Source organism: Alligator mississippiensis, chromosome 2, assembly GCF_030867095.1.
Source record: "Alligator mississippiensis isolate rAllMis1 chromosome 2, rAllMis1, whole genome shotgun sequence".
Taxonomy (NCBI): domain Eukaryota; kingdom Metazoa; phylum Chordata; order Crocodylia; family Alligatoridae; genus Alligator; species Alligator mississippiensis.
The window spans coordinates 240,139,735-240,165,130 of NC_081825.1; the positions used below are offsets into that span (position 1 = coordinate 240,139,735).

Below are 25,396 nucleotides of genomic sequence, written 5' to 3' on the forward strand. Positions count from 1 at the left end.
CGCTCTAAAAAAGATAAGAACTACCTCTGTCTGCTTTCTGTACAAGAGAAACTAAACATTTCAGTGCGCTAAATTAGTTGTTTAATGAATTCAAACCTTGTAGACAGTGCATATAAAGCATTACAACTTCTGGGTATGGGAGATAGCACCATGTGCATACATAAGATAGAATGATGTGTTTCTGCATATAATCAGGGTCCCGTCTGTAAACTAGATGGAAATTCACAGCTGCAACTGGGATTTATAGGTGGGAAACTTGAGATTTGTTCATTCTTTCTCTTAACCCCTCAAGTGTGTGTGTCATCTGACAAGAGCTTACTGCAAAGGGATCTTCACTGCTTGTTGGATCTAAATTGCTTTGCCAATTACAACACTTGAGCATTTGGGGGTTTTCAACAAATATATCTGCATAGCATGTAAAGTTTTTCTATCATGCAGAAATCCCTGTAGGTTCCAGTGGATAAATGGGGGGAAGGAGAAGTGATAGCTTGACTGCTCTGTTGCCTCAGTAACAGAATTGCAGCCAGGGTTGATTTCATCATTTTCCTGGGTTAATACCCTTGGTGTCACACTGACCCCGTCAGCTAAACAAGATTAACAGAAGGATTTTCAGGCAGGTTTAATGTAGGTAGTCCAAACGGGATTAATCAACAGCTTCTGTTTTACTATTAAAAACATACTAGCCTGTATTTGGTTAGGGAGGTTGAACGGCTTTCTCTTAGTTATCACAGTGTAGTATTTGGACCATTTGGTGCCCTTATATTTGGCTCACTTTGTCTCTGTTGGGGTACCCTCTGTTCAATACGTTTGAGATTTTCTGAATCCCTCCATGTGTCTTGAAGTAAAATAACATTCCAGTCCATGGTCATTGTGTTTTTCTGGATTCCCCTCTTTAAGGGAGCTAGAATCCTGGATTATAAATGAACCTTCCCTCCAACCCCTTGTTTATCACTACCATTGATATATGTATAGCTTCTTTGTGCTTAGAATTATCTCCCCAGGGCTTTACAGTGTGTTGCAATGTCTGAATATTTCTAAAAAACACATTTAGGGAAACAAGGGCACTAAACTAAGTATGGGTGAATCATAGTAAAGTGTGTGTGTGTGCGCATGTGTGTGTGTGTACCTGTATTTCAAGTGAGAGAGAAATGTTAGTTGAAAAGGTTGAGGTTATCAAATAAGAAAGAAATCACCAAATTGGGTGTTTCATGGATGCAATGTTAGAATAGCTAGAGCAGGGGTGAGTAAAATACAGGTCTCAGTCTGCATCTGACCCACCAGATGATCCTATCCAGCCCACCAGCTGCTGCTGGGAGCCCAGGGAGGAAGGACTGTACTCCACTCCCTTCCACTTTGCTACAGCTGGGGCCAGGCCACACAGTGCACAGATTCTTCTGCCCCCACCCAGCTCCCTTTTGGGAGCTTACAGTCCTGGCATTGCCGCCACTGGCATTCAGGCCCTCCCAGCATGGAGTGTGATGCACCGTGCTGAGTAGCTGTCCTGCCTGCTATGATGAGCTGCTGCTACTGCAGCGCCAGTCGGAGGCGAGTCTGTGCTGGGCATGGAGGTTCAGCTCGGGACAGCTGCCCCAACTTTCCTGGCACAGAGTGGCAGCAGCAGCTCAACGTGGTAGGCACGCAGGGTGGCTACTCAGCACGCTGAATCGCACACTGTCTGATGTGGGCCTGGAGGCCTGGAGGCTGCAGTGCCAGAACTACACACAACCAACAGGAACTGGGGGTGGGGGGTGGAAATGACTTGGATGCAGGGGGGTAGAGAGGTCTGTGCCCTGTGTGACCTGGCCCCATCTGCAGCAGACCAGCGCAGGGCACAGCCCTCCCTGCTCAGGCTGGATAGGATCAATTAGCATCTTCCCATCCCTTCCCCTTCCCCCCGCCCTCTCTGTCCTTGGTCCTCAACAGCTCACTAATCATTCGTGAAGTGGTCCTCCAGCCCAAATAATTGCCCACTCCTGAGCCTGTAGGCTTTGTTACTTAGCATGGAGAAGTAGATGGGAAAGAGGGACTAAAGCCAGCAAAGTGATATAGTCAAATGGAGATGTATGAAAGATTAGGTTGGTGAGCTAATTTTTTATTAAAATTTGAAAGCTGGGATGCAAATATTGAATAGTGCTGTTTGGGAAATTGTGATTTAGTCAAAATCTCTAAAGCCCATGGCAATGGGTCACATAAATTTAATGAAGTGTGGATAGCTGTCTTAGTCATGCTGACGTTTTGTTAGGAGACTCTTGGAAAGATCAGTGGATGGACAGATGGTTATAACAAGTAAGATGAAAGAAGAGGATGGCATTGGTTAGGATGCTAACCAAGGGAATCAGGATCAGGACAGATGTGGGAAATTTCACAGAGGTGAAGAGGGAAAGGTCTTGTTGATAAGAGAAAAGGACAGTGCAATATCCAGAATAGTATGGGGCGTCATTCAGCATTGTATCACTCTGCTGTTACAAAGCAGTGTAAGAGTGGTGTAAGAATGGAGTTGATCAGTTGTGAATCAGGGACCCAAGATTTTTGGCCTTCTAAGTTAAACAAGTATTCTGGATTCTAATTTTTCACTCAGTTTCTTGGAGGTACTTTATTCATAGAAAATTCTAGGGCTAAGTCTCGCTCTTAATTTCCTTCTGCTAGGTTCTGTATCTAGAGGTGGAACTGTTTCGGTGGCTGAACTTTGCCATCTTTATTTTACAGGCAATTTATGTATTTTCTTTCTCCCTCTCTCCTTCCTCTTGTGTTGGAGAGCTTGACTGTACAAAGGCACATGTTCCCACTAAGCCCTTCTGTGTAGCACCTTGTACCTTCCCTACAATAGCAAAGCAGACTGAAAACACAAAAGGAAAAATGGAAAGGTCATTGAGGTAACATCCTCAGACTTTACTATTCCATTTCACAGCATATCAACTCTTACTTTGCTGAGGGTGGGAGCTTGGAGCCAGACCAATCGAATGACATTTGAACAGTATAACTACTCTCTTTTGCCACATCTGCATAAGGGGAAGTTACAACTTCTCAAAAACATGATGCATTAACAGCAGTTTTGCTTCTTCAACAAAGGACTTTAGTGATTGGAAAATTAGAGTGTCCTTTGGAGATATTTCAAGGCCACTACTACAGCCAAAAGTTTCCATCACAATTCATGTTTTGTTTGCATATCATAGCATTATTGCCAGAAAGTGGTAAAATATTTCCAAACCATGAAAATTTCTCATAATACTAAGAAGAAACTTAGGGTATAGTATTCTTGCTGCTACCATTTGATTTATGTACCAGTGGACTCAAATGTTAAGGCTTCTGTAATCATTTCTGTGTGTGCTAAAAATTCACAATTCCCTAATAGCAAGAGAAAAATTGCAGAAAATATCAATATAGCAAACATACTTGTCAGATGATCTTCAAAGAAATATTAGTCTTCTGCCAGGCAGAAATACTCCTTTCACTCCCACCAAACTAAGGTCACATCCTGTTTCAGAGAATGATAAGTAACTGGAAACCGTTCACATCCTTCAAACCAAAAATTCAGAACAACACTCTCAGCAACCACATACTTATCTGTACAGCCAAATCGCTTGTTTTCCAAATGCCCAGTGTAATGTAACAGAGACCTCCAACTCCTGTTACTTAAAGGGAGAGAGGGCAGTGTTATATAGCTGCAGATAGCTGTAAATTTCTGACTTGGGGGGGGGGGGGCAGGGGCGGCCAAAGGGAGCCAAGGACAAGAGCTACAGAGTTGCAGAGATGGCTGATACAAACTGTAGACAGCAGCAGAACTGAGGTGACTGGCAAAATTGAGGGAGAGTTGCAGTCTCCAAATGGACCCCTGCAACCCCTGTACCTGGTTAGGAGAGTTACAGAAGACGCTCTGTTTCAAAAAGCCTTCCTTTGATCCCTCATGCAGTGAGGGTTCAGACTTTCACCCAGTTGGCCATTTTTGAAGTGGTCTGAAGCTGTGTTCTTGTTTGGTCATATCTGTAGACTTCTTTCTGTGGCCAGATCAGGCAAAAATTGTCACTTCTGTCTGCACCCATGCCCCAAACATGTTACACCATTCAGTGTAGACAAATGAATGCTGGTGATGATTTATTGTTGTTGCCTCCTTGTCCATTCTTTATTCTATCCTGGTAATGGTAGACTCAGTAAAACATCAGATTATTGTGAAGAAACCATACACTTTTTGGAAAAAGGAAAAATATAGCCTTTTGATTTGGGAAAATAATTCTTAAGACTTTATTCTATATTCATGTTACAGGCAAAGTGAGGGGAGGGGGAAGCATCAAGTACCTACACAGTTTAACAGCTGAATGAAGATTAAGTTTTGCATATAGAAACTCATGTTTCCAGCTCAAGCTTTACCATTAAATGACTTCACATTTTCCATCCTTAGAGGCTTCATGAAGACATTAGTAAAGCTGCAATCCCAGGGGACACACCTGTGTACCTTTCTGGACAGCCTATTATAATAAATAAATAATCAATAATTATAATAAATAAATAATCATCCTGAATAGTTTCTTGCAAAGAGACAGATCTGTTTTTGACGATGCTTCTCTGAGTGCATGGAGTCTCGAGTAATAACAGAACCTGCCATCTGGGAGTGGTAATACATAAGGCAGTAGTTAAGATGACCCATAATGAGATTTCCAAAGATCCCAGCACTTGTATAATTGCAGCAAATCCATTCTCAGTGATACTGCTTTGCCTTTCACATTTTGAGCCTGCTAGCTGCCTACCATGAGTAAGTTTCAAAGTAAGAAGTTTTTGATTGGGATCTGAAACTTCTGGCCAGGTGTGATACAATTGTCAGGTTCCTCCTTTCAATGTGTATTTCAGTCATCAGACTAGTGGACCATCACTAAAAGCATATTCAGAGACTCTCTGTTTTAACAACTGGAATCTCATAGAGATGATTGATATAAGATGGGGAGAAAATTATATTGTATCACTTGAGAATTATGGGATCCAAGTGAAAGAAACGAGGGAGTTAAAACCATAAATCTACTTTTCTTGAGGGTGATGACCAGAGAAGTGCCAGACTCTTGGTACAGTCAGACAGCACTACAGCTTTGGCATGTCTGTACAAGTAAGGGCAGAGAACAGGACAATGCTGTAGTGATTCTACTCCCCCTTCTCCCATAGCATATATTTCCATAGCTTTGGAAGAGGTTTTCTGGCAGGTGAATGCAAGTGGCCCAGCTTATTGTTAGCAATAATGCCATGCTGTCTGTCAGATCCACGTGGATGAAGGAGTGGTATGTTGGTCACAGATTGGTGTATATGTTAATACTAGAGCAGAAGTCCAGGTACCATATTCTCTGGAGTTAAGAATGCCAGTGTGTTATTTTATTTTTGATAGTTGCATTTTACAATCTAGCCAAAGTTTGGCAGAAGCAAGCATTGACTGGAGAAATTAATTAAGGCAGAGATGTCTTCATAAGAGTTAAGCAAGAAAAATAATGGTGTTAAAGGAAAGAAATGTAATATTAAACTAACAAATATAATTGGAAGTCATTGCTGAATGGAAAGCTCTTGCAATATGCTTAATAGTTTCAGAAATTAATAAACAGGTTATGGCAAAACTACTGAGAACTGGGTGACTGGCTTTCTCAGTAAATAAAGGGACAAAAGAATAGGTAGTAACTGAAGAGTCCATTGCACTCTAACTGATTCAAAATCTGCAGGCTTTATTAATAATATAAGGGATAACTTATAGATTCATAGACATTGGGTCTGGAAGGGACCTTGCAAGATCGTTGGGTCCAGCCCCCTGCCCAAAGGGTAAGAAGTCAGCTGGGGTCAGATGACCTTAGCAAGGTGAGCATCCAGGCATTTCTTGAATGTATCCAAAGTAGGTGCTTGCACCACTTCTGGGGGGAGTCTATTCCAGACTTTGTACACTGGGATGGTAAAGAAGTTTTTCTTTATGTCCAGTCTAAAACGGTCTTCCACCAGTTTGTGATGCTAGACCTTGTCTTTCCTTGGGGTGCCCTGGTAAACAGACGTTCTAGTTCCTGATGCACACCACTTATATACTATAGGCTGCCACCAAGTCCCCCCATGAGCCTTCTCTTCTCCAGGCTAAAGAGTCCCATGCCTCTCAGCCTCTTCTCATAAGGCCTACTCTCTTGACCTCTAATCGTGCATGTGGCTCTCCTCTGGACTCTCTTGAATGAAGGGTTACTTAAAGAGAGAAACTGACAGTGCAGAATTTGGTCTTAAACTTTGATTTTGTAAAAACAAGCCTTAGTTTTAATAATCACACCAGAAGTATGTTCATGAGGTTTTTTTGTAGTGCATTTTTCCTTAGAAAAAAAGAATGCATATTCACAGAGGCAGTACCTCAGACCCAGGTATTTTAACCTTAGGATCCTGAAAATGAAACCTTAAATTAACAAACATTAAACAAACTTAATTTGTCATTCCCAATTTGAGTGAAACATAGAAAATAAAAAACAAATGATGGAATGTAACTTGGCTTTTTAAACTTATTTTATTAATCTTAGGTACTACTAATATGAATTAGATGGACACTATCAACTTAATCTTATGGTGATATTTCTTAGTCTTTTGGTTATACTTTAATTCCATTGCTAGCATTTTTGTTTGCAGAGTCAGAATGATGTGACTTCACAAAACCAACTCATATTTTTGTGTTTCTGTGTGCTTTATTAGGAGTACATGGTTTATAGGAAACATACCTATATGCGGCTGGATGGTTCTTCAAAGATCTCTGAGAGGAGAGACATGGTAGCTGACTTTCAGAACAGGTAACCTGTGTATAAAAGCGCTGAGTTAAGCCCTTTAGAGATGTTAAGACAACTTATTTTTTAAAAAAACCTTAAATGTAAAATAGACAATTAACATATGATATTTGAGAAAGGGATTTAAAGGGTGTCATTCTGATTAACCACTGAAGTTGAGTTCACATCATTTTAGAGCCATAATTTTAATTTAATTTTTTGTTTTTTATTTGAAGTTAACACAGTTTATCTAAAGGGTTTGTTGAACATATAAAACATTTAGATATTTGTTGTTTCATTAACTGGGATTTCCTTTCTTGTGGAATTTAGAAACTTATCCTTCTGTGAAAGTGTAGCATAAAGCAACTTTAGTGGACCAGAAAATCTTATTCTTACTGTCTTGAATATTTTATATTCTATAGATTGTCCCAGAGGTAATAAAGTGGTGGTACGTTGACTGTAGTATGTTCTAGGAAGTAATACTGAGGATTACATTGAAATGTCATGGATATGCTAAGCCTTTTGAAACTAGGACCCCCATTTCCCATGAAATTAAACAATGGTCTGTTCAGTGCTGTGTGTTTCATAGAACAGCTAAAGAAATAAACTATTATGTGTAATGTAGTGGGATCTACTAAAACCTTGACATTAAACTATAGCAATTGAATTTATATAATAAGCTGTATTGATCAATCCAGTTTACTGAAGTAAAGCTTCTAAATAAGTGCCTGTAAGTTAGCCGTATACTATAACAAGGGAAGGGGGTCTGCATAATCTTATAGGATTCCATATTGTGACACAACTTCATCTCCATTGATGCATGTCATAAATAGTGGCTATATATTAGGCCTGTGTGAAGTGGCAAGTATTCGATTCAGACTTGGCCAATTTGGAGGGACAGTGATTCAATTCAGTTATTTGAATCACTGTCCCAATTTGATTCAGCCGAATTGGATCCAAAGATTTGGCACCACTTCAGAGATTTGGCCATAGACTAAACAGGCAGCAGTAATCAGTGATGGACACAGGGCTGCGCTGGGCAGAAGGCCTTGGGAGCAGGGGCTATGCCCCCACCCCCACTGGTAGCCCAGCCAGCGTGGGGCTGGTGCAAGTCTGAAAAGCAGTGCACAGCGGCAGGAGCCAGCCCGGCCTCCCCACACCTCACGAAGTGGCTTCACCGCAGCTGGGCGAGCAACAGCAGGGCATGGGAGGGGCATATGCCTCCTGAAAACTCACTGCAGCCCTCTATAGCCCCTGCTCCGCTGCCTGCCCCGCCCCGATCCAGAGGCACGTGCCCTTCCCCCTGCATGCTCTGCCTCTGCTCGCCCAGCCAGGGCAAAGCCACTGCTTGTCTGGGAGTTGCAGGGAGTCTGGGCCAGCTCATGCCACTGCGCACTGCTTGTCTGGAGGCAGCACAGTGGCTCAGTCTCGCACTGGCCCTGCACCGGCTGAGTGAGCGGCGGGGGGACATAGCCCCTGCTCCCAGCACCTTCTGCCTTGCACGCGCCCATGTCCTCCTGGACCGGTGGCAGGAGCAGTGGCAAGAGCTGCTGGACAAGCTGCCACACAAGCAGCTCTGAGACCAGTGGCGTGCAGCAGCATGAGCTGCCCCACCCCCTCCCTGGATAGTGCTTGCCCCAGCCTGGGTCCCAGCCCCAATCTCTCCCTTGTTGTGGGGGCATCGATTTGCCTCCCCCCACGCTCCTTCCCTCCTCCCTCCATCCACCACAAAAGACCTATCAACTGGAGGCAGCTGTGTCCAGCATGGTGAGGACCGTTGCCTGTTTAGTGCATGGCCAAATCTTTTCTGAATTGATTTGGAGGCTTCCTGTTCAATTTGGACCTTTTAATGGGTCTTCCAATTTGATTTGGATTCGGAGATTCAGCTGCCAAATTCGGCCACATCGCCTCCAAATCGAATCGGCTACCAAAGCTTCACTCAGCCTTATCGTATATATGGTTACTAAAATTATCTTGGATGGGACACAATATATAACTTGATAAGATGTTTTTATAACATGTAGTATGTGGTCTGAGATGATATGATACCTTACTAAAATGAACCTTCTGAATGAATTCTGACAGTCATTAAGAGCAAGGTCACTGTTTTTTCACAGTGGTAAGATTCATAGATTATGGTTGTTCCACCATTATCAAGAGAGGAAAAAAAGAGACAGAAAAAAAGAACAATCTGGGTTGGCCTCAGAGTAGAATCATAGTTCTGAAGGTAGATTAGAATCCACGTGTGAACCCTGGAAGTCTGAAAATCAAATCAAGCACTGATGCCATTGAGGCAAAAAGCTTAAAAGAGGTTGTGTGCGATGTAGACATTTTATTAAGTAGGCCCCTCTAATAAGCACTGTTTGGAAAGGGATAGATGTGTGCAAATCAGAACCACAGTGAAGTAGGGCTTAAAGGGAACTTTAAATATTTAAAGCAAGTGAAATGACTGTGCACTGCCCTAATCTTTGATTGGGTCCATTTTCAAAAACTAGATTTTTAAATGATTATGATCTCTTCCCCACTAGTATTCTAGCATTTGTTCCTGTAAGAAGTTTTAACCAAGAATGCCTACCAAATTATATTTTATTAATGAATAGAACAACTAAAGAAAAATAAGCATTTTAGCTGGAAGTCCCTTTGATATAAAGGTTGGCCAGTCTAAACAAGAATTCCTATAAAGGTATTTAAATTCCTCTTGTGCTATGTTTGTTTATGAAGAATACTTCCAGGAAAAAGTCTGACTGAAACTACAGACAGTTCTGCAGGATGTCCTGGCAGGTCATGGCTGTAGAATTATAATCTCTTCATAAATTTTGAGGAAAAATCCTCCTTCCCCTCCCTGTGTCATTTTTCACCTTTGAAAGCTGTTGATCCTCCTTCTAATGATTGTTCATATCAGAGGTGGACAAAATCTGGCCCGCCAAGGGATTTTATCTGGCTTGCGGTGGGTCCCTTGGCCCTGCCCAGTCTAGGCATGGGGGGCAGCCCAGGCCATGGCATGTGCAGCCTGTCCTGCTGCACCCAGGCATGCAGCAGGGCTAGGGCAGTACTTCCTGACAGGGCTGTGGACTCCACTTCCCAACAGCCCTGGCAGCGGCTCTTTCAAGGTGCCACAACTAGTTTCACTGCTGCCCGGGCACCCTAGCCTGTCTGCCCTGCACTCAGTGCCTGGGGGTGCTGGACAGAGCAGACAGGCGTGGTCTAAAATGGAGACCAGATGGGACCCTTAGAGGCAGGGCATGCTTGGCTGGGTGTATGGGATGGGGCTGAGGGTGGTTTTTAGGAGTTTCGGTGAGCTGTGGGGTTCATTGGGGTTCTGACCTAGCCCGCTACAGCCTGTGGTGCGTTCGAGTTCTGACCTTCATAGATTCATAGATGCTAGGGTTGGAAGGGACCTCGATAGATCATTGAGTCCGACCCTCTGCATAGGCAGGAAAGAGTGCTGGGTCTAGATGACCCCAGCTAGATCCCTATCTAACCTCCTCTTGAAGACCCCCAGGGTAGGGGAGAGCACCACCTCCCTTGGGAGCCCATTCCAGACCTTGGCCACTCTAACTGTGAAGAAGTTCTTCCTAATGTCAAGTCTAAATCTGCTCTCTGCTAGCTTGTGGCCATTATTTCTTGTAACCCCCGGGGGCGCCTTGGTGGATAAAACCTCACCAATTCCCTTCTGTGCCCCTGTGATGAACTTATAGGCAGCCACAAGGTCGCCTCTCAACCTTCTCTTGCGGAGGCTGAAGAGGTCGAGGTGCCCCAGTCTCTCCTCATAGGGCTTGGCCTACAAGCCCTTAACCATACGAGTGGCCCTTCTCTGGACCCTCTCCAGGTTATCCACATCCCTCTTGAAGTGTGGTGCCCAAAATTGCACGCAGTACTCCAACTGCGGTCTGACCAGCGCCCTATAGAGGGGAAGTATTACCTCCTTGGACCTATTCGTCATGCATCTGCTGATGCACGATAACTGCCATTGGCTTTTCTGATGGCTTCGTCACACTGCCGACTCATGTTCATCTTGGAGTCCACTAGGACTCCAAGATCCCTTTCCACCTCTGTGGCACCCAGCAGGTCATTCCCTAGGCTGTAGGTGTGCTGGACATTTTTCCTCCCTAGGTGCAGCACTTTGCATTTCTCCTTGTTGAACTGCATCCTGTTGTTTTCTGCCCACTTGTCCAACCTATCCAGGTCTGCTTGCAGCTGTTCCCTGCCCTCCGGCGTGTCCACTTCTCCCCATAGCTTTGTGTCATCTGCAGACTTGGACAGAGTACATTTGACTCCCTCGTCCAAGTCACTGATGAAGACATTAAAGAGTATCGGTCCAAGGACCGAGCCCTGCGGGACCCCACTGCCCACACCCTTCCAGGTCGAGACCGACCCATCCACCATGACTATCTGGGTGCGACCCTCTAAGCCAATTCGCCACCCACCGGACTGTGTAGTCATCCACATCACAGCCTCCTAGCTTGTTCACCAGTATGGGGTGGGATACCGTATCGAAGGCCTTCCTGAAGTCTAAGTATACGACATCCACCCCTCCTCCTGTGTCCAGGCGTTTCGTAACCTGGTCATAGAAAGAGACTAGATTGGTCAGGCACGATCTGCCCGCCACAAACCCGTGCTGGTTTCCCCTCAGCATAATTTGCCCTGCCGGGCTCTCACAAATGTGAGCCTTGATAATTTTTTCAAAGACTTTACCAAGGATGGAGGTGAGACTGACTGGCCTATAGTTGCCCGGGTCCTCCTTCCTCCCCTTTTTGAAAATGGGGACCACGTTAGCCCTTTTCCAGTCCTCCGGGACTTGGCCCGTGCGCCACGAGCATTCGAATATTCCCGCCAGTGGCTCTGCAATGATGTCGGCCAGTGCCTTCAGCACCCTCGGATGGAGCCCATCTGGGCCTGCCGATTTAAAGGCATCCAGTTCTTCCAAGTGACTCTGCACCACCTCAGGATCTACGTATGGAAGTCTGGCGCTTTGCTGCTGCCTCTCTACAACCCCAGTGAGAGACTTGTTGTGCCCCTCACTTAGGAACACTTAGACAAAGAACTCATTGAGGAGTTCAGCCTTGTCCCCCCTGTCTGTCACCAATTGTTTCTGCCCATTTAGCAGGGGTCCTATTCCTCCCTGGGCCTTCCTTTTACTCCCAATATATCTAAAAAACAATTTCTTGTTGTCTTTTACTTGGGTTGCCATCCTCAGCTCCATGGTAGCTTTGGCCCGTCTAACTGCCTCCCTACAAGCACGAGCAGAGGAGGTATATTCATCTTTAGTGATCTCACCTTGTTTCCACTTTTTATGTGCTCCCCTTTTGGCCCTTAGGCTGCCCTGGATTTCTCTGGTCAGCCATGGAAGCCTCCTGGCCCCTTTCCCTCTTTTGCCTCGCTCGGGGATCGTCTTGCTTTGTGCCCGAAGGATCGTTTCCTTAAGGCACAGCCACCCTTCTTGGGCTCCCATCCCTTCAAAACTCCTATTCTGCAGTGCGTCCTTGACTAATCGCCTGAGTGCATTGAGATCAGCTTTCCTAAAGTCTAGCACTTTCACCCTACTAGTTACCTTACCCACTCGCCGTCTTATGTTGAATTCTGTTAATAGGTGATCACTGTCTCCCAAATGGCTACCGATCTGGAGGTCCCCTATCATGTCATCCCCTGTTGCCAATACCAGATCCAGTATGGCATTCCCCCTAGTGGGACCATGCACCTCCTGTGTCAGGTGGAGGTCCTGTACACAGGTTAGAAACCTGCGTGAGCGATGGGACCTTGCTGTCTGCGTCTCCCAGCAGATGTCTGGGTAGTTCAGGTCCCCCATGACTGCCGCCTCTTTAGCTTTTATGGTCTCCGAGAGTTGCCTCAGGAGCCCTGCATCTATTTCTTCCCCTTGGTGTGGGGGTCTGTAGCAGACCCCTACCACCAAATCCCTTTCTCCTTGCCCTCCATGTAGCCTAACCCACAATCCTTCTACTTCCTCAACCTTGGATTCTGTCTTGATGAGGGTTGATGTATATTGCTCACTGACATAAAGTGCAACCCCCCCCCCCCTTTCTTCCCCAACCTGTCCTTTCTGTACAATCTATAGCCCTCAATATGTACCGCCCAGTCGTGGGATGAATCCCACCAGGTTTCTGTTAGCCCCACTAAGTCATAGGTGTTTAGTGCAAGCAGCAGCAGAATTCCAGCTGTGTCAGCAGCCTCGCTACAAGCTTACTAAATGTCAAACAGTGTCAAAATCCTTCAGATTGCACACTGGATTTGACAAAGTGAAGAATCAGTCACAGTATTCTCTTGAGACTGAGATCCCACCTCCAGTTGAACTTTGATGCTTTGGAGTCATGAACAGTGGGACGTGTATATGGCAGTTACTTGAAGGAGAATGAGAAGTGTACCTTGGGCTACCTGGTATTTTTCAAGGTGTTGTCCATAGTTATATTTTGCAACCTACTTCTACCCTGTCTGCTTTGGATCGTTGCATGCCCAAGATTCCACAGCTGAAACAAAACTGAAGTGTGGTCAGTGTCCTCCATATTTTATCTCCTCTGTGCAAAGCGCACAGAATTTCAGGGGCATGTAAGTGTCAGACATAGATTGCTGGTCAAAAATTCTCTGGGGTTGTCCATTTTTAGTCACGCCCACCAGTAGTGGAATGTGCTTCTGGACAACACAGCTTCCAGTTAACATAAGGGAGCTAACTTTTCATTTTATTCATCATTCTTTTGTTAATAGGTCTGTGTAGTTGATCATCCTCCAGATGTTTAAGTCACTCACCACTGAATTCTCACAATATCCCTGTTTGATGGATAAGATGTTATTCCCATTGTTGGGAAAGGGAAAAAGAAGAAAAAAATTTCTTCTTCGCGGGGTTGGCGGCGGCGTGATGCACAGGCATGGCTTGCTCTGTGCGGAAGGCACTGGGAGCAAGGGCTCTACCCTGCCGCTGCTTGTGTAGCTGGGACAGGAGGGAGCGGGGCAGAGACACTGCCTTGAACAAGCGGCATGCTGCTGCCTCAGACAAGCAGCACGCAGCAGCAGAGCCACTCCAGCTTCCTCATGCCTCCCAGATGAGTCGTGGTTTCACTCTGCCCTGGCGAGTGGTGGCACGCCATGGCAGGGGCATGTGCCCTGGATCTGCTTGGGGTGGCCTGGGCAGGGGCTGCTCTGGGTGGGCAGTGGGGGCTGTGGGGAATTTTAGGGTAGCTGCATCTCCCCTATAGCCCCCGTTTCATCACCAACACCTCACAGATCCAGGGGCGCATGCCTCTGCCATTCCCTGCAGCTGCTGCCACTCGGCAGGGCGAAACCACAGCTCATCTGGGAAGCATGGGGTGGCTGGAGTGGCTCTGCCACTACACGCAACTTGTCTGAGGCAGTGCAGTGCAGCGCCTCTGTCCCACACCCCCCTCCCTGGCTGGACTAGCGGCAGCAGGGTGGAGCCTTTGCGCCCACGGAGCAAGCCTGTATCACGCACCCCCCTGCTCCGGCTGGGCAAGCGGCAGCAGGGCAGAACCTCCACTCCCAGTGCCTTCTGCCTGGCATGCAACCCTGGCCCCAGCTGCCCCACGCAGATCCGGCGCACACGCCACACGTGCCCTCCTGGATCTGTGGCATGCGGCAGTGGGAGTTGCCCCCCTGACCCGGCTGGGCAGCGCTTGCCACAGCCCCGGTCCCAGCCCCAATCACAATCCCTCCCATGCTGTGGGGGCGTTGATCTGCCTCCCCACGCCTCTTCCCTCCTTTCTTCCCTCCCCACCACAACAGACTTACCAGCTGGACACGCTTGTGTCCAGTGTCGTAAAGGCAAAACCCACGTCAGAACATTGAAAAAGGGTGTCAGTTTACAAGTGTTGTAAGTGCCATTTGATGTAACTCGAAACAACGTCGTAAGTCAAGGACTGCCTGTATAGTAGTTCTTATATTCAAGATTTCTACTTGGAAGGTTTTACCATATCTTTTTCCATCATACTTTTAATAGTCCAAGCCAAGGGATGTAGGAAATACAAATCATTTGGTGTTTAAAGAAAAGAGAAAACATTTAGTTTAGGACAGTTTTGTATCTCTGTTTTGGCTTCTTTTCCTTTATTCTTTACCTATAGACTAATATTAACATAGGATCTGGTTTGAGTTCATTAGCTTTTGTCTTCATTCCTTACCTGACAAACTAATCTTAGATTTAGAGTTTGTTCTGTGAAAATGTTTATGAAACTAGAGCAGGAAATACGAGAATTTCAGCAAGAGAATGAGCAAAATGGGCACAACAAGCCCAGTGTTGTTTTAAGTTAGCACAAGAGGCTGCAACTGTGATTTGAAAAGAACATTCACAAGTGTTTTTCAACACCACTAAACTGTATTTTAACTCCCCCTCCCTTCTTCCTTTTTTTACAGCCAGGAATAGGCCAAAACATTTTTGTAGTTGAGCTGATGGAAATAACTGTGATCATTTTCTTCAAGGCAAAGTATTTACCTTGCTGGGTGTTCTTCTCTAACTTGTGGTGTGATATCATCACAAAATAAGTGACTTGTTCTTTTCTCTGCCCCTAGGAATGATATTTTTGTGTTCCTGTTGAGCACAAGAGCTGGAGGCTTGGGCATTAACCTCACAGCTGCAGATACGGTATGTAAATAGTTTTGTATAATTGTAGAATACAAAATCTGTTTTCTAGAATGTAGCTGGCTTACTGCTGAGAAATAAGGATTACTAGCTTGGATGCAGCACTATGATAATGTGGCTATACTGCTTCTGGGGCTGGACCTAGCAAGTGCAAAGCTAACACAGAAATGCCTTCTGTCGTATAGACTCTGGAATCCAAGTTCACATATTCACGGCAAGCTTGGGGCATCTCTGCAGCACTGTATGCTGCTGTGTAAATATAGCTAGATGAAACAAGGAGTGTACAAAAGCAAATAGCACATTTGTATGGCAGATCTGGTTTTATCTGTCTACCTTGTGAACTTAAGTTTGAATAGTACAGGGATATTGGATCCTTGTTTAGCAAAATAATTACAGCACTGCCTTTCATTTTGAAAGCATTGTGTTGCTATGCCTGTTTGATTTCATGAGACGAGCTTCTTTCTGCACATTGTATTAAAGTTTCAAAGACTGACAGTAAGAACTACCTAGAGGAGATCTACAAAGTTTTCAGCTCTCATGTATCAGAATGCTAGTTGACCACCAGGTTGGGAAAACTTTTCTCCTCCCTCCTAGTCATCCTTCATATTTTATTGTACACCCAATTAAATGGGCAATGTCTTCTGATGAAACATCCTTCATACATAGAGACAAGCTTTTAGACCATATAAATGATCTTTTTAAAAATAGCTTGTTCATACTGAGATTTGACAGCAAATAAGACAGTGGCCCTCAGTTTCCAAAAGGCAGCAAACTCCTGAACCTAAAATCTTTCCCCTCTTTCTTTCTTTTCAATTCCCCTGTGCCTCTTGTAATTTCCGAAACAAATTGGAACAAAATGAACATCCACAGGGTAGCCTGGGCAAACCAAGATAGATACAAGTCAGAGAGCTTCAAAATGCTTGTAACTTCTGCAGATCCTGGAGTCTAAACAATACTTTGGTATGTGAACTCAAATTTTGAGTATAATCAGGAACAGATTCTATTGGTAGGGTTATGATGCTGTTGTACATCCTCAAAGGATCTTTTACTGTCAATATTAAGAACAGAGATTGACCTAGATTTTCTGTACCTTCATTCTATCGCACTGAGGATTTGTTTGGGAGACTCTGCTGACACCATCTTCTTTGCTCTCCCACTTACTTTCTCTTCAGCCTGCTTCTGCATTGTGATGTGCTCTACAGTACAAAGTTGTTTTCTCTATCTAGCAAGCTGGCATAACATAGACACAAGCAGAAATGTACACAGTGCAGGAAACCATTCCTGCCCAGCCCCAAATGTCCTTTATATTCATGTGTCCCGTATTTATCAGCCTTGTACAACCTTAAAAATGCAGGTTCCTTGTAAATATATTTTTTGTCTTTTGGTAGGAGCTAAGCTCCACAAGGACAGAAAGCAGTGGGAACCCTGCCAGCTCCAAACATGACATTCAGGAAGTAGCTGTTGCTGCCTGCCAAAGACAGGTCAGCCTCAGGGGACCAACAGCAGCATCTGCCCTTTGCCAGTGTCAGATTGGCATATGGACTGGGGGTTTTTACCTTCCTCGTAGGCCCCATTAACCAGTGGTTATACTAAAAAAGCTAAAATTAACTTTAATATGGCCAGAAAGAAATCTCTGCCTGTGCCTTTCCATTACAGACTCGCTGAATGGGATGCATGAGGACTCAGTGCAAAACCAGAAGCAAGCAAAACCCTCAGGCAACTCTGACTCAGACTCCTCCTCAGAATTATTATGCCTTATGGAGGAAGAATTTTCCAGTTAGGGGAAACTATAAAGATCTGGGTCAGGCTTTTTTTCCCTACAAATCCTTCAGTACCATGCTGAATGTAGTCACTTCCCCTGATTCTCAGTTTGAGGTACCATGTTATCAACATTCCCCACACCTCTCAAGCCTTCTGCTCCCCACAGATGTCCCCACTTAACTCACCTGCCATACCTTGCTCTTATCAGTGGGCAGGTCTCTGAAGAAAGAGGGAATCTAGCCAATAAGATATAGCCCCCTGGTCTGAGATTTCACTGAATCTTCCAAAATACCATTTCCTGTGTTCAGCCTTTCTGCTTAGTGTCCTTAAGCCTTGTTATCTGTCCTTGTTAGACTTATTTCCACTGGTAGGTCCTCCAGTTCTCTACCTGGTCTTTCCCCAGTCCAGTTCGCTTCTTTGAAGGCCTCTTAATCTTCTAGAGAGGTGGAGAATAAGCCAGACTTTCTTCATGGCCTGTTTGACCTTGGTCACCTTTACCACAGATTCACTCACAATTTATTCCCTGGGTCCACCTTCCTTTGGCAAAAACTTTGTTCTCCTCCCTGTTCAGAAACCTTCAACCCATCACTGCTGGGCCCCTTCCCTTGTACTTCTCTCTCAGGCTTCCACCCTGTATTGCTTCATTTGAAACAGGGGGGTGCCAGGCATACAGCTTGCGAGCCAGATCCGGCCCACAGTGACAGCTCATCTGGCCTGCAGCTTGGACCGGGGAGTAGCTTCTGGCTATTGTAGCCAAGCATCTGGTTGAGAGGCATAGTGCTGGAGCTCCAGCAGCACTGCGGGAAGAGGCCTGACATCATGGCTTATTCCTGTGGCATCAGCAAAGAGCCTGGGATGCTGGACTTCTTCCTGCCAACTCCTGAACCAGAACGGAGGGGGTCCGGCACCCATTCTGGCCCATGGGCCTGCCTTGCGCCATTCACCTGGCCCGTGGACCAGCCTCTGAGGCCAGATGAGTTTGACACCCCTGTCTTAAAGGAATCTGCTCTTGCTTCCCTATAATGGAGACAAGAGGGGCCCTGTTACAGTAAAAGAAGATCAAATTCCTGGTTGCAGCAATAGAGAATGGAATGATTCCTGCCTATATTTATAAAAGAGCCAGAACTACTTATTGATGCCAATATATAGAAGTGATAATGGGCTGAGAAAGATACCAGGCTATGAAAGGCAGGCACCTTAACAGTCTGTTTGTGAAAGCTGTACGGGTTACAAAAGAATCAATTCCATATAAGAACACTTTAAACTGGTACATGCTGCCATTGTTGGAGGAGTTTTGAAAACCCTTCAAGCCAAGTAGGATTCTTTAACAAAGAAAATAGTAAAAAATTAGGTTGAAACAGGAAGGTTCTGCAGTCTCTTATGAGGTCGCTGACAGATGTTAGTTTAAAGGCATGATGGGGTCTGATGCTTGATTCCAACAATTGTGTCTCCTGCCATGGCACATATGCATGGCAGGATGCATAGTTTTGGGGGTTGGGGATCAGATCGTAAGTACACCCTACTTGCCAGTGCAGGAGGAATCTGGGGTCATGATCCAACATGATTCAGCTACAATCCTACTGATGATCAGCTGATTGTCAGCTGCCAGGGACTCTACTGGGACTAATTAGAGGCCTGATGGGGTCCCAGTCCTGCCCCCAGTCAGCTGATAGTTGGCTAGGACTGCACCAATGCTGGTCAAAAACCCCTATGTGGTCTTAACCCTGCCACAGTTTAAGGAGCAATGGAAACCAGCCACAAGGATGGCATTTTTTGTGTAATATTTTTTTGACAGACTTCCATTTTTATGGCACCATTAATTCTCTGAATATGTGGCTGGATTACCACTTAAAGCACAATTAATGGACTAATCACATCTTAAGTGTAATATCTGCCAGGGACCTAAGCAACCACAGCTTTGGGTTTTCCTCATTTTTTGCAGTGCTTCACTTTGAAATCTTAGCCTTCTTTTGACATCTGTTTTTTATGGCATTTAGATGTAAAATACCTGGATCTTTTGGGATGAGAAGTTGCAATACCACAACCTCTAAAAATGTGGTTATAATGTAAATGACCACAAATCTTTAATTGTTGCAATGATATTATGCTGTAATATTTTTTTAGAATTTTGTGCTCCAAGCAGAACTTGGCAAAGTAGATGAAAATAGCTAAGCTGTTCTGTAATATGACACTGAGTAATTCAAAAGCACTTGAAGTACGGAGCAAAGGACATATCTGCCCTGTATTCTGGGAACCATTAGAATTTGCATGCAGTCTTCATGCCTTCTGTATGTCACGTGTATGGCAAGACATGCAATTTGGGGATTGGGAATAAGGTCCTAATTGCACCCTACTTGCCAGTGCCTGCAATTATGGTGCTGTTAGGACTTGCCTGCAATCAGCAAATATTACATGCAGTTTGGACTGTGTAGCAGAGTTAAATTCTCCCAATGGTAGGCTAGCTTTCTTTTTTCATTGGATGTACTTAAAAACAAAATATTGTAACAATTTGTGTCTGTTTAACACCTTTTGTGCTGCTGTAATGTTCCTCTATAGGTAATTTTCTATGACAGTGACTGGAACCCAACAGTAGACCAGCAGGCCATGGACCGGGCACACAGGCTGGGGCAGACAAAGCAGGTCACTGTGTACCGATTGATATGTAAAGGCACCATTGAGGAGCGCATCTTGCAGAGAGCCAAGGAGAAGAGTGAGGTGAGAATGAATAAATTGTCTTGAGCAGGAGAGGTTAGAAAGGGTACCAGAAGCCGTGAAATGAGAAGCAGAAAGGTCTCTCTGGATAGAAGGGGAACCAAAATGGGGAGTATCCATGCAATTAAAAAAAGACTAAACAAATGAGTATCCAGTTGTTACCAATATTTCAGCAACACTATAGCTCAGGGGTTGGCAGCCTCTGGCTGCTGTGGGCTGCTTTTTGCAACCTGGAACCATGGGTGACTGGTGCCTCATGAGTCAGGGGGAGCACGTGCCCCCCACCTGACACCAGTCAGCAACCTGATCTCACTAACCGGGGGAGGCAGTCCCCCAGCAGCCAACCACACTGACTAGGAGCAGGTTCCCCACAGCTGATCTCACTCACCAAAAAGGGGCCGCACAGGTTCCAGAAGTCCCACGGTCACTTCCGGAAGTAGCACAGCCACTTTTGCTGGTGGCCTCACTCCCCAGCTGACGCTCACGGGGGGGGCACTAGTGTTCCCACCTGCCCACTGATTAAATGGGGAGCATGGCCTGACAGGGGGTGCATCGGCGCTCTCACCCCCGTACACGCCCTATGCGTCACCACTGCCTAGAACCCTGCATGGGTCACAGATCTCTGCCCCCTGGAGCACCCAAGTACTTGCGCTCACCCTCACCACCGATTCCATTGCCACTGGGCACTTGAAAGAATTAAATCCAATGCCCCAAGCTGACAATGGTCAGATCCAGTCTTTGTGGGACAGATCTGACCTGTGGGCCATAAGTTGCTGACCTCTGCTATCACTGGAGTGTAGCAGCAGGGGCCAACATGTTTATACCAGCCTGTCACGAATCTAGGTTTTTACGCTACGATGTGGAACATGTCTGAACCCTGTCTACCATACAGCTTTATGCTATCACTGTGCTTACAGGTTTTAATTTTCTTGATGTAGGGAAGACCGTCCTTCCACTAATTTCTCCAGAACTGTAAACTAGTATCACTTAGGATTTGAGTGTTGTGATCTTTTTATCATGTTAGAATTTCTTTTCAGAAAGTCATTAAGATAATCAGATAATATACAAGGAATCACAGACGTGCACAGCATCAAGCAGTAAACGTTTTTTAAAAACCTTCCTTGTGGCTTAAGCTTAACCTTAAAACTTTAAGGCAGGAGTGGCCAACTTGTGGCACGTGCCACAAGCGGCAGGTACAACTGCTTTGCTTGTTGTGTGGCAGGGAGGAGAGAGTGAAGCAATAGATCGTATGGGGAAGGAGATCAAAGTATTACTCAGGGAGGGGGCAGGGTTTACATTGTGGCACAGTGACCAAAAAAGGGTTGGCCCCCTACTACTATAAAGAATGCTATTATGCTAGCAAAAATTGGATACCAGTTCCCAACATTTAGTAGCAGTAATACTGGAAGCTGTAGTGCAGACAGGTCTTGTGTATTCTTTCAGCTTTCCTGTCTATTGGGCCTTGTTTGTATTAGAACCTTCAAGTCACTGCATTTTGTGGTTGATGGCAGTGCAGTAGTGGACACCACATTACCCACCTCTGAATTAAGGTGTATTTCCACTTGTACCCGCATTAGGGCTGCCTAATGCTAATTTGGGAGGGAGGCTGTTCTGTTTGACATTGCCTGAAATGTCTGATCTTGCTTCTGTATTGTGCTGCTGATACTTGTCAGTAGAGGTGCACCGAAATATTGGTTGTGTATCAGATCAGCACCGATAAAAGGAATGTTAATGTTATTGGCTATTGGGTTTTTTGGCTGGTGTAGCCCAGAATGTTCACTGATATATATACCATGCCTTCTGGCTGGGGCCTCTGGATGCCATGTGCATGCACGCAGCCACATGTGTGTGCATGGTCAGGAATGCAGCCAAGCAGCATGGAGAGCAGTGCCCTGCAGGTAAGTCTCTCGAAGGGAAGGGTTGGGGTGGGGGCGGTGACTGAGGCCCCCACAGTGAGGAGTGGGGCTGGAGCTGGGGGCGCTGCCCAGCCAGGTTGGTGAATGGGACCCGGGGTGGGGAACAGGACAGAGCTGAAGGCAGCTCGTCCAGGGTGGTGCAGGGTGGGGGATGAGGAGCAGGTCCCCACTGTGTGCACCCCCCAAGTTGGCATGGGGGGTATGTGCCCCCTCCCCTCCAGATTTATGCGCAGGGCAGATGCAGGCTGCTCACCGTGGGCTCGGTGCTCTCCACTCTCTGCCTTTTCCTTCGTAGCCCCATGCCAGCCACATGCCCCCTGCCTGCCTGGCATTAGTGGGAGCATAAGCAGCAGAGCAGAGAGCCTCAAGCCTGCAGCAAGCAGCCCACCTCCACCATCGCCCCGCTCAGCTCCTCTCTGATTAAAAGCATCCCTACACTTAAAAATAGTGGTAGCAGTGGTGCTTGAACTAAAGCTTATTCAATGAGCTGTAGTTCAAGTGTCCTGCTGCCATTTTTAAGCACTGGGACACTGATCCTCTGGATGAGCTGCCCATGGCTCTGTCCTGCTCCCCACCCTGACCCTGGGTCCCATTCATCACCCTGGCTGGGCAGCGCTCCCAGCTGCAGCCCCCACCCTTGCCCTACTATTTCCCTCACCATGTGGGCCTGGATCTGCACCCCCCATACCCCTTCCCTCCCATATGCCTCTTCCCCTCTACAGGCTTACCTGCAGGGCACTGCTCTCCATGCTGCCCAGCTGCATTCCTGTAAATCTGTTATGAGATCGGTATCAGCCAATATGACTATCGGTATCAGCCAAGAAAATCTTTATTGGTGCACCCCTACTTGTCAGTCTAGATGCATCCAGAGAGGTCAAGTGATTGGCCAAACCTGCATATCAAATCACTGTCTGACCCAGGATTTAAAATCTAGGCTCTCTTAAATCATAAACCACAATGCTTCCAAAGTACTTGAAAAATGGAGAGAATAATACTTGACTATATCGCCAATGGCTGTGAGGATTAATAGTTAATGGTCAGCACTACATTAATGCAGTGACATTCATTATTTAGTAGGTGCTGCTTTAGTAGAAGACTGCTGCATTGCACAGTGGTCAGCAAATGTTCTTCCGTGTGGTCTCAGTTGCAATTTACTAAATCTGTTTTAGTTGATGTGTTAATAAAAGCTTCTATGTTCTGTTGCTGGGTTTACCAAGCTAGAATAATCAAATCTTTTCTTTTATGACTGTCAGCCACTTTACCAAACAGAAAATATTGCTACTTTTAATAAAGAGAAATGGGAGTGGTTCACAGCTTCTCTGTTGTGTTCTTTTCTTCTAGATTCAGCGAATGGTGATTTCAGGTGGCAATTTCAAACCAGACACCTTGAAACCCAAAGAGGTGGTCAGCCTTCTCCTGGATGATGAAGAACTCGAGAAGAAACGTATGTTATTCACATTACAATGCTTTTGAATTTTTTCTTATCTGTCTCTGCACATGTACTGTAGATAACTACTTCTGTTTCCTGGCTTATTTTATATCAATAGCTGCTTTAGTACAAGTTGGTTTCATAACACTGTTGGGTAAAATGGGCAAATATGTGTGTGAGAAATGAGATGATGTAGTTTAAAGATTTTATTGGCACTTACTAAAGATCACCACATTATTCATGAATGACAGCTTTAACAGAGTAAGGGGGATCACTTAAAATAAGTGCAAGAGGTATTTGAATGTGTAACGTATGTGCATCTTGATACCACTTTTGAGAGAGATTTTCCAGTAAGACTTGTACTTTTCTGGGTTTGACGACAGTTTTTCTTTGTAGGAGCCTTCAATGCATCAGTACAGCATTAATGGCTTTATTCAGGGATTTTCTAGAACCTAGCTACTGCGAAATGGATAATATTTATAGAAGGAATTTGGAGAGGTGTTCAGCCCTATAGTAGCCTTTTTTTCTATTTTTCTTTCTTGACAGTACGCCAGCGTCAGGAAGAGAAACGGCAGCAGGAGGAGACAAATCGTGTGAAAGAGCGTAAGCGAAAGAGGGAAAAGTACGCTGAAAAGGTACTTAGATGCAAAAAATACCTTTCTGTGCATGGTCAAGAGAGTCTGAAAAACTTCCAGCAGGGGTTCTTGCCTGTTACATCATGTGACAGAGTCTGGTTTAATAGTAGCCTCTTCTCTCATTCCCCAATGTGTAACATCCTTGTGGTAACTGCAGTGTTGCTTACACAGAGGAGTAATACCAGGAAACTATTATCAGTGCCCTTATTTTTCTCTTAATGAAATTTGCAGCTTGGGGGAAAGGAAGCACTGTGTGGTTTTAGACATCTGTTTGGATCTTTGAGTGATCCAAGCCAGCATTTTGGGACCCCCTGTTTGAAATCACTAAATGGCATGCAGTTTTCAGTATTTCATAAGGCAGAAGCTTAATACTCTCTTCATCTTATCAGATTTGGGGAATGTGAAAAAGGAATAGAAATTAAATACTGGGCAAAAGCCAAGATCTGATTTAGATTTTTTTTTCTTTTAAGCAACATTTTTGCATTTAAATAACTTGCATCTGAATTTAACAGGATAAGCATTTCAGCTTCACTTGCTTTCTCGTTTTAAATATCAAAATCCTCTTAACTCTTCATTAGTGGAAAGGTTACTCCAGCCTGCGAGCCATTTTAGGGAAACTTCCTAATCTAATGCAGAATTTCCTGCTGTATTTGGTGCCATGTCTTCCAAAACACTGTTATCAGAAAATGCTGTGTATGGCATTACTCTGATTACTGAATGATGAGCTCCATTTCTTTGGAGCTCTTTATTTATTTGTTCCATTTATCTTCTTTATCATGTTTTGTCCCTGTGTAACCTGTTCATTTTGCTTATTTGCAGAAAAAGAAAGAAGATGAGTTGGATGGAAAGAGAAAGAAAGAAAGCATGAACCTGGTGATCCCATTTGTTCCCTCAGCTGATAACTCCAACCTGTCTGCTGATGGTGATGACTCCTTCATTAGTGTAGACTCCGCCATGCCTAGTCCCTTCAGTGAGGTGAGATTTTTTTTTTTTAACTGTTTTCCATACTTAGATTCAGGGCACAAGGCTTTTGCAAATTAGCTTCTAGCTAGCATGGAGCCTCTTGTACTGTTTGGAAGCTTGGTGTATCTCAGTCTTCAGCTGTTGCATTGAAACTATTCTATCCAACTTGTAACAGCTCAAATTAATCTTCTTCTGCTCTAACTATGTATCTTTACATCCCATCTCCTTCACTGATTTCTGGCCTCTTTCTACATCAGATCTTGCTTCTTTCTCCTCACCTTCAGACTCTATAGAGCTCTGCGCATGCCTGCATCCCTGCTGGTTTCTTCCTGTTCTCTTCTCCCTGTCCTTCCTTTATGTCCTCCTCTCATGTATGGCTTCTCATGGCCTTTTCCCTAGCAACACGTTTCATGGTTAGGATAGAATTTCCACTTGTGAACCAAGCACCCTCCCTCTCCTCCTTCATAATACTTTATCGTACTTCAGTTTCTTTGTAAGTACCCTAACCAAACTCTCCTACAGCTTTTTCTGCTTCCTCACTTCCATCTGCCCTTTAGTTGTGGCGTTTCCTTTCTCTAATGGAAAGTTTAAATTATTTTGGGCACAAGCTTCCTTTCTTCATCTTTGTAAAA

General features: G+C 45.0%; 1 protein-coding gene across 6 annotated transcripts in view; it reads left to right on the top strand.

Moving 5' to 3' along the window:
- Positions 1–25,396, top strand: part of INO80 (INO80 complex ATPase subunit) — a 126,714-nt gene that overhangs the window by 95,659 nt on the left and 5,659 nt on the right. For all 6 annotated transcript variants that reach the window (XM_059722987.1, XM_059722986.1, XM_019496558.2 and 3 more), the window contains 6 exons: positions 6,682–6,776; positions 15,279–15,351; positions 19,666–19,824; positions 23,079–23,181; positions 23,713–23,801; positions 24,621–24,776. In XM_059722987.1, coding sequence (XP_059578970.1) covers positions 6,682–6,776; positions 15,279–15,351; positions 19,666–19,824; positions 23,079–23,181; positions 23,713–23,801; positions 24,621–24,776 — 675 coding nt within the window. The remainder of the gene's footprint in view (positions 1–6,681; positions 6,777–15,278; positions 15,352–19,665; positions 19,825–23,078; positions 23,182–23,712; positions 23,802–24,620; positions 24,777–25,396) is intronic.